General features: G+C 40.0%; 1 protein-coding gene across 2 annotated transcripts in view; it reads left to right on the top strand.

Annotated features, from left to right (window-relative positions):
• Window positions 1-3,196: 3,196 nt before the first annotated feature.
• The window catches only part of styxl2 (serine/threonine/tyrosine interacting like 2), a 28,009-nt gene continuing 21,186 nt past the window's right edge, over window positions 3,197-10,019 (top strand). Inside the window, exons 1-3 of one of the 2 annotated variants that reach the window (XM_085265382.1) lie at window positions 3,197-3,250; window positions 5,463-5,633; window positions 8,492-8,610. In XM_085265382.1, coding sequence (XP_085121508.1) covers window positions 5,512-5,633; window positions 8,492-8,610 — 241 coding nt within the window. In that variant the 5' untranslated portion in view covers window positions 3,197-3,250; window positions 5,463-5,511. The remainder of the gene's footprint in view (window positions 3,251-5,462; window positions 5,634-8,491; window positions 8,611-10,019) is intronic. The other variant, XM_085265384.1, reaches the window with a different exon arrangement.

Here is a 10,019-nt window from a genome sequence, read left to right as displayed (position 1 = left end):
CCACCCAACCCCACCACAGAGAAAACTGCACCCACCCCACCATCCACTCATCTTCCAGACTACATAAGACAATAAACACCCAGGCTGAGATCTTCCTCCACCTCTCCTGTATCTCCCCCTCCTGCAGAGGCAGCTCCTGAGGAGAGGAAAGCTCCTGCAAGATGTGACAATCTCCCCCACCAGTTGAAGAGCCCCCCAGGTGGCTCGACGCACCGGCGGCACCCTGCTCCAGGGCTGGGCCCCCATGCACCCACCCGCCCACAACCCCGGCAACACACCAACCAGGACCCAAGCCCCCGAGGCCCGGTCCGGGTCCCAGCCCAGAGACGGAGCGCCCCCAGAACCTCACGCCCATCCCGGACCCACCCAGGGGCAGCCAGGCTACCAGGTCAGTAACCCACGTCCGTCAGCACAGACCCTCCCCTAGCCCCGCTGCACGCAACCGCGAGGAAACAGTCACCGGAGAGCCAACAGAGCCCCTAACCGGACATGACCGCTACCCCGGGTTGAGCCCCCCAAGGAAGATGCCTCCGGGGAACCCCCCGACGCCCTAAGCCTGACCCCACGGGATGAGATCTTGCGTGGAGCCCCAGATCGAGGGAGATTATCAGTGGTCTTGTATGTCTTCCATTTTCTGATGATTGCTCCCACAGTTGATTTTTTCACACCAAGCTGCTTGCCTATTGTAGATTCACTCTTCCCAGTCTGGTGCAGGTCTACAATACTTTTCCTGGTGTCCTTCGAAAGCTCTTTGGTCTTGGCCATGGCGGAGTTTGGAGTCTGACTGTTTGAGGCTGTGGACAGGTGTCTTTTATACAGATGATGAGTTCAAACAGGTGCCATTTATACAGGTAACGAGTGGGGGACAGAAAAGCTTCTTACAGAAGACGTTACAGGTCTGTGAGAGCCAGAGATTTTCCTTGTTTGAGGTGACCAAATACTTATTTTCCACCCTGATTTATGAATAAATTCTTTACAAATCCTACCATGTGAATTCATGGATTTTTTTTTCACATTCTGTCTCTCACAGTTGAAGTGTACCTCTGGTGCAAATTACTGACCTCTGTCATCATTTTAAGTGGGGGAACTTGCACAATCGGTGGCTGACTAAATACTTTTTTGCCCCACTGTATGTGTTCTCAGTCACAGCTCCTCTGCCAATCCTCCTCTATCCTATAGCTTCATTTAGGGTTTCCTTCAAGACTGATTTTAAGGACACAGGCCCTGAACTGGCCGTAGGTTTTCTGTCTGTGTGTATGTCACCCCTGTAATGGACTGGACGGTGTGGTGTGAAGATCAATGTCTGCAAAATTATTAATTTTGTAGCAAATGATAAAGAGTTGATCTGCAGAAGCAGAAAAATATCATCGTATTAATGTCAATGTTCCTGCTTAAAACAGCTGGATTAGAAATCACCACAGGCAGACTCTGAAATTGTGATTATTATAATATTTTATCCAAGAGCTTTTCCTGCTTTTTATTCAGCAGTTACAGTAAATAAAGTCTTTCCATAATTAGCTCTACATGCATGCAGGAAGACTCGTGTATCTTATTAATCTAATGAGACTAAGTTGAAACACATCACGTGAAGTGGAAATAGACTCTCATGGGAAAAGAGGAGTTTAAATTCAGTTTGATCTGCTGAAACATCCAGTAATTGGAATTCATTTTGTGAGCCTTTAAATAATGAGCTCATAATATCAGTGTGTGTGTGAGTGTGTGTGACTTAAATTAGCTGCATTCTCAGACTATAAATAGTCCAGATGATTGTCATCTGACTGCAGATAAACACAGACACACACAAACACAGTTGGGAGACTGTAGTTCCTACCATTGACTGAGAAAATCAGCTTTCTACGGGAGGTCGTGTTACAAAAGCAAAAATAAAAATAGTTCTGTGCACTGAAAGGACAGGAAGGCACTTATCAGTTGTTTGCTGAAGTCCAGTGATACATCAGTGTGGAGTTTTTATTTCTTACTTTTCCTTTCTTTTAGAAGCTTTGTTTCCTGTGTTTCAAAGTCAACGTGTTATTATGCCGAGTGACTATAATGCAGAGAGTTTACCTGCTGTCTGAAACCAGAATACAGGAAAAAACACTAAGTGAAGAAAAGGGGAGGGCAACAGAGGAGTAGAGAGAAAGGGCAAAGAAAGAAACTTTACAAAAGTGTAAAGGAGAGAAAGAAAAGGACTCAATAAAAGGAAAGCTCTGAAGAAAAAAAACATCATGAATAAATTAAAAAGAAACTGACCTCCAAACACATTTCATGATGTTTTTGGTCATTATTTGATAAGCTTGCAGCATTGCTGATGATGTAACAACATTGTAACTTTAAAGAAAATGAATACAATGTACTGTACAATGTATCTACAACATAAATGCGATAAAGTTTTCTAATGCAACAATGTAACTTTGTTACATATAAGACATACGCTTATCAGATGTAACCTATCTTTTCACAGAAAAGGTAGATAGATAGAAGTAACTCTCATACAATTCACCTATAAAAAATGTGTTTTTAAGAAGGATTTAATATGAAAGTGGGCTTGCTGACCTTATCTCCTTATTTTACAAGAATCAACATTGCTAGGTATTAAGAACACCAAATTTTAAATGTAATGCAGAAGTAATAGACCGAGATAGATGAAATTACCACGACAATACCCCAACCAAATTTTTGTTGGTAGGGAATAAACTAAAGAAAAGGAAGGAAATGCAGGAAGAAAGGCAGTGGGAGGCAGATCCGTTTAAAAGGTAGGAGGAAATGAACAGGAAGTAAAGAAACAAAGGTGGAAAAGAAGAGGAGAGAAAAGGACTGAGAAAAGAAACCAAAGGAATCAAGGAAGAAAGAAGAAGTATGTGAAAAAAGACAAGGGAGGAAACGTAGTAGGAGGGAAGGAGACATAATCATGTTGTGGATGTAAATCTCAGTGAAATTAGAGAAAGCTGAATCCTCCTGCAATGCATGTTATTCAATAAACATTTCCTTAATTTGCATTTAATTAGCATTTTTATCAGTGTGTGTCTCTCCATCTCGGTTTGGTTGTGTCTTTTAATGAGGCCTGTTTAAGTAAAGGTTAACTGAACTGTACTCGAGTAAGAGTACTCAGTTACTCCACAGCTCTGGTGTCAGGTGTCAAGGCCTCCACTGGCCAGGCGGTCCAGGGTGGGGGGAGGTGAGAGGGTCTAACTTTAGGAGTCTGTGTCAGAGCGCTCGGAGTCGGCTTCAGAGGAGCACCTTTCAGACAGAGGTAGGAAAACACACTCACTCTCAGACACACACACTGACACAGGTAGGAGATGTTTTCTATGCAGCTGAAGTCCTGTTTATTATTTCTGAATTTTCACACATCTGATCTGATCTGAGAGCAGCTCTTCCTCTGCTGCTGTTTAAGGCTCAGAGCTGTTAGGTCTCAGCACTGCTGTGAGGCCTGCAGGCTGAGGCAGCTGTCACCGCCTTAAAAATAGACTTGCTGGAAGGCCTCAGCTCACACACACACACACACACACACACACACACACACACACACACACACTTATAGCAACATGAGGCTCTGTCTGATTGCTTAGTATCTTAGTCATGGCTGCCTGTTGTTGACCCTTACTGACTGTCGATCAATATAACTGAAAGAATATTTGGTGTTTTGACTTATTTCAGCTGTAATCACAGCTGAGAGAAAAACAAGAAGAAAGAATCAGACTTCTTAAATCTTAATCTGACCTCCCCTCAGGCTGATTATTAATCACTGTCACTGACATAAACTCAAGCTACATATGTTGAGCTTAATGAGAGCAGGGCAATTAGAAATCTGAGTTTTCCTTTTCTGTTTAACACCATCAATTCCACTTAGAGCCAGTCAGTGTTTATGCAAGTATTAAAACCAAGTATCATGTAGACTAGTACTGTGCAATGCTGTATATTTTGATGTTGATCCAATATTGTCAATACTGCCAATAACTGCACAGATACCGATTTGTAGATATAACTTCATGTAGCTAATGTAGGGGAGAGGAGTGTGTCTGAACACATAATGACCACTGTGATTTTTTACTTTTCTCTATAATTAGTTAACACATCAAAACTGTCATGGTTAGCACTGGCAAACTGTGGGAACGGGGAAAAATGGGACCACAAATGCAGGACTCTTCAATGAAATCAATACATTTATTTACAGTGAAGTAAATAATCACACAAAAATAAATCCCTGTGCACCCCAGACTCCCGTGCCGTGTCTTCCTCCCAGTGTCTGTGCTCTGTGTCCTCACTTCCAAGTGTCCACGCACCCCGTGCTTGCTGCCCTCTCGTTTCCACGTTCCCCGTGAGAAATAACAGAGGCAGACTTTAGACACGTTCAAACTGTGGCTGGCTTACACTCACTAATATGTTGAAAACACTGATGGGTAGTCACACAACAATCCAGCGTCGGAGAGAGCTCCGCCACACTCCTAAGTAGCTCCTCCGACGAGCCTTGATCAGCTGCAGGTGTGTGTGTGGTCATTTCCTCAGGTGTGGCCAGCCACCTTGCAGGGCACACCTGCCAGGCCTGAAGACTCCTGTAAACTGGTGCTCCCAAATTCAACCGCATCCAGACACGCAAGCAGTGAGAATGAGGGACAGCAGCACCAAATATGCATATGTCCATCAACTATTCGAGAACTGGAACTAACACGGCTTTCTGCATTTCATGTTCTGGGTTTTTTTGTGTGTGTTTGTTTTTTGTAGACCTGGAATTAAAATGTGTCTGTTCCTAAAGGACTGTGGGTCTACTTCTGTAGTTTAAATCTGCGATACGGTTTAATTAAAATAGACATGACAGGTCATATTTTTTATAGTGCATGATTGAGGAAATATTTATTTTCAGTGTCCTTTTCTTTGTGCTGTTGTTTTGTCCATCAATAAACTTAAGTTAAAGATTATTAAACAGTGAAATACTGCTCACAAATTCATGCAACTTCATTAGTACAGTCACTTTAGTACAGTGCAAAAAAATTTTTTGTCCTTTTTGTGATATTTTACGTGCAATCAAATTATTGTGATAGAACAATATCTTTATAATAATTTAGCTTAATTTTGACCAAATATAGTCTAGTTTAATGTTAATTAAAGTTGAAATTTATTAAGAAAATAAGTTACAAATTTTGATCTTTTAAAAAAATCATGTTTCTGTTTTGTTTGTTTTTTTTCCATTAAACTTTGGCATTAACTCAGATGACAATGCTGAACTGTTGACAAAAATATAGACTTAGCATCATATTAAATGTCTGGTGTCACACTTTTGTCAAGACGTTTTAGAGAGTACTCATGTACGTGTTATTCATTTATTTAAATTGATCTATAAAATAGTGAAAACATCGCACAAGTTACAGGAAAAAAGTTGAGAGTCAGTGAGGATGAAGTATGCTTTTATTTTGTTGATGTCTCTAAAGAGAAAAACAGCACAATTATTTATTTTCTTCTGTCAGTAGGGATCCAGGTTCATCAGAGGCAAGGGAAGGAGGCATATTGGTTGCCATGGCGTCGGCCAATGAACATGGAGAGCGAGGTGCTCAGATGGTGCCTGATGGAAAGGAAGAAGAGGAGGAGAAGAGCGTCCGTGGAATCCAATCTCATTACCTTCGCTGTCCCTCCCCAAAGTAAGAGCCAAGTTTTAAACACAGAACACCAGACTCAGGTTTACTGACTGGGAAATTAACAGATTCTGTCAAACATGAAAACACTGCACAATTCCTGCTTCAGTGTTCAAAATTTAAATCAAATCTTCCATTTTCACAGGTTTTGTATCACTGCAAAACTATTACTGTGTAGTTTCCCAGTAAAATGTTCGCTTTACCCCATTTAAATGCATTTACACTTCTTTGACACGTTATTAGGTACACCTGTTTAATTCAATTCCATTCCATTATATTTATACAGCACCAAATCACAACAACAGTTGCTTCAAGTCGCTGTAAGGTGAACTACAATAATACATAGAGAGAAAACCCCAACAATCATATGAACCCCTAGCAATCATTGGACTGTGGGAAGGAAAAATTCCCTTTTCTCCTCAGAGAGGAGCGGCTGTCTAATGTGACCTGCAGATTTGCTTATTAACACAAATATCTGATCAGCCAACCCCACAAGTGTAACTCCGTGCAGCCACGCTCAAGACGACATGCTGAACTTCAAACTGAGCATCAGAATGAGCATGAGGGAGGAGAGGAATTAAGTGATTTTGAAAATAGCACTGCTGATTTACTGGGATTTTTCTACATAACTATCTCAGGGGTTTTTCAGACAGAGCAAAAATGCCTTGTTGATGTCAGAAGTCCGAAGAGAATGATCAAACTGCTTTGAGCTGATAGGAAAGCAACCATAACTTAGATAACCACTTGTTACCACCAAGATATGTGGAGGAGAATTTCTGAATGCACAACATGTCGAACCTTGAAGCAGATCGACTACAGCAGCAGGAGACCACACTGTGAACCACAGAGGACTGGAAAAATGTTGCCTGGTCTGATGACACTGATTTCTGCCATGACATTCAGATCTCGATCCAACAGAGCACTTTTGAGATGTGGTGGAACGGGAGATTCTCACCATGGTCCAAAGATGTCTTAAGTAATTCATTACACATGAAAAAATAAGAGCTATAAATATGTATGCCATATTTAGCTTGTTTCCTGTTTTACAAATCTCTTTTTAATGCGTGTTTCCTTCTCGTACAAACAGCTTGGAGCCATGGTTAATGGCTTAAATTGAAGAAGTTACATATACAATAAAATATGTGTGCCTTAAATTATTTAATGTAATTTGTGCATGAAAATTAAGGACGTTAAGCCCACTTTGATGTGAAAAACCTTCTGTTTCACATTGAATCCCGCTAAAAAAAATACTATAAAACTGAGACCACAAAGTGAAATGAAGATTTGGCAGTACTGTATTTTAATTCCACCTTTTTGTGCTGTGATATGTGGAGCCCCGATTAAACTGAAAAGCAAATTAGAAATAAATCAGAATAGTAGAGTTTATTTTTGTTCATAAGTGATGAAACTTGTGTTTTTTCATCCTCTGTAAAGAAAAAACAAAGTATGAACGCTGCTGTGGTTTCAGTGAATAACTGTGGTTTGGATAGCTGTTATACCCCCAGTGTGAGGGTGTAAAATCAGTTGTAAACTACAGTTTTTACACGGAAGGTGGTGCTACATAGAACATCTCTCATGAATGCTGCAGTAGATTTAAAACTTGTGAAAGTCAAACCAAATTTTCATGTCTGATTTCAGTTTTTTCTTTTGATTGTATTTTAAAGTAAATGTACTTCTGACATTTGCAGCAGGAAGGTCCTCTGTATACGTCGCCTCCAACTCCTTGTTCATCACTTTAGCTCAATCCACCTGCAGTTAAAATAAAGCACCTCTTTGAAGTGTCTCACATTCCTCTAGAGGTCTGGTTTCCAAGCTCCTGCTTAGCTCTTATGGGACTGTAATGGAATTACACAACGCTTATATCCTTTTTTAGTTTTTCTACATTTTGGTGTAAATGAAATGTGCAAGAATTCAAAAACAAAAACTGGGTGGACTAGTTTCAGTTTATTTTGGATTTTCTCTTATCCACACAGGGTAAAAAGCCTCTGCCATAATTCTCACTGTATGTTCGACCAGTCTTCAGCCCTAACTACATTTATAAGCTTTGTCAAAATGGAAAGTTTTAAGCCCAATCTTAAAAATTTCATGCTGGCAAAGATAAACCCAGCAGCAGAGGCTAATCAATGAGGTTAATGGGCCTTGGCCTTGTAAAGTAAAAAGACAATGCAGAATCTTTAGCTCTACATTAAAAGATGTAAATGTCTGTTTATATTTCAGTCTGTTTATATACTTTTGACTATGTGGATTACAGAAATAAATAAATAATAAATAAATTCAAACTTCTGCACCCGAGTTTTAAAGTCATAAATATGTATGCTGTACAATTGTTAAAATAAACAATTAAAATATCAAAATCACCACCACATTCATAAGTCCATGTGAGCTTCTGATCATGGCTGTGAATAATAGATGTTGAAGATTGTGTCACTGTTCTGCAACCTTGATGGGTGAACTGGAGCTCTTTTCTTGTCTCAGCTAACATATTTCTATCACATTCTTTAGATTCCAGAAAATACATTTAGTTATTTAGTTCAGCATAACCTTAAAATACAAAAGTTGCATTCTTCAAGAAGTACTTCTACAATGTCTAAATCAACCTCACTGTAGTTGATGGAGGAGCTCTTGATCAGACTGAGAACACTTTATAAAGCCATTTAGATTAATTAAACCAAGTGAACCTTTTCTCATTCAGAAATGACATCAAAGAATTCAAAAGTCAGAAGGGTGCCTCAGCCTCATTTTATAAACTCATGCATTAACTACATTTAACACAATCAACATTTCAGTGCAAGCTGACGCATTAGGCTCTTATTTTCAGTCACGCAGCGCTCATGAATAATAACCTCTCTGTCTGTGCCTCCCAGTTTCTCCATGACCTCAGAGTCCAGGTTTTCCATGATCTCTGGGTCTGACGCTGAGAGCATCTTCATGGAGCCCATCCACCTCTCATCAGCCATCGCTGCCAAGAAGATCATCAACGAGGGTGAGACGACACAGGAAAGAGGCTCAAGCTGCCCTTTACATATTTTATTGAGATTCTAAACAAGCTGCTGTTAATCACATTTTCTTAGAAAACTTCTGCTGCCTTGCTTCAGCATGATGTGTAAGTCTGATCTCCAGATCAGACTTACTTATAAAGTAAACAGGCCTAACAAAGCCCTCAAGTAGAGAAATATCAGAGCTTCTGGGTGGATTTTATATGCACTTGGAACGAGTAAAACACCTGGCCAATGAATCCAGATGTGCAGATATTTATTTTTAAAAAGAGAAGACCAACAGGATAATCAGACTTAATCCAAAATGTAATCCGCAGCAGAATAATGATCATCTGCAGAGGAATGGTTTATTTGAAGAGTTTCAGTCAGGTTTCAGAGCTCAGCACAGCACAGAAACAGCTTTAGTTACAAATGATCTTCTTATGGCCTCTGACAGTGGACTCATCTCTGTGCTTGTCCTGCTAGACCTTAGTGCAACATTTGATACTGTCGACCATAATATCCTATTAGAGCGATTAGAACATGCTGTTTGTATCAGGGTTTTAATAGTTTTGCAATTTTCATTAGTTTTTATTTTTATTTAGTTTTGACTTCAGATTTTCAATTTTATATCAGTTTTAATTAGTTTTTACCAATTGTTTGCTAGTTTAGTTTAGTTTTTATTTTTTTGAAAATCCTTAGTTTCAGTTTAGTTTTGATTAGTTTCAGTTATAGTTTTAGTTGTGTTTGCAATAATTAAGTGTAACAAAATCCCAGTTTCATCATATCAGTCATTCTCTTCTGCTTATCCTTGGGTATGTTGCTATTCCAGCTACCATACCCTGCACCCTGGACAGGTCGCCTGTCTGTCGCAGGGCTAACACGCAGAGACAGATAACTCACATTCCCACCAATGGGTTCTTTAAATAAATAAATAAATAAATTAGGGCAGATGAACAACCATTGATACCAGGCAAATATAAAATTTATATCTTGGCCCCAATGAGACTATTAACTCTTGCAGCACCGGGTGTTCGTAATTTTGGTTCAAGTGAATTGATAAACCTTTTGAAGGCAATTGACTCACACAGTTATGTAGATATCCCCGTCCTGTTGTCTCGGGATGCATCACGCTGCCCTGCCTGGGGTTAGCTTCTGTTTTCTGGGGATGAGGTTTGAGTGCGCTCCCTTACCTTCTCAAGGTAAGCTAGGTTAGCCTTCTTGTGTGAGCTTTTCAAGTGCACTTTAAGGTTTGTGGGATTTTTTCCCCTTTAGAAATGTCCCTCATAATTTGTCTCTTTCCACTACAAGACACTTGCTTTATCCAAAACACAGTCATATTCAAAGTAATCCCAAATTGGACTCTGGTGCTTTCTCCCGACTTTTCCTGACATGATTACGCGTGGACGGAGCAGCA

Source organism: Mchenga conophoros, linkage group LG23 (assembly GCF_057382185.1).
Source record: "Mchenga conophoros isolate Kocher_MC1m ecotype Shallow Benthic linkage group LG23, M_conophoros_male_GT1.1, whole genome shotgun sequence".
Lineage (NCBI taxonomy): Eukaryota > Metazoa > Chordata > Actinopteri > Cichliformes > Cichlidae > Mchenga > Mchenga conophoros.
This window is presented reverse-complemented; position numbering and strand designations above follow the sequence as displayed.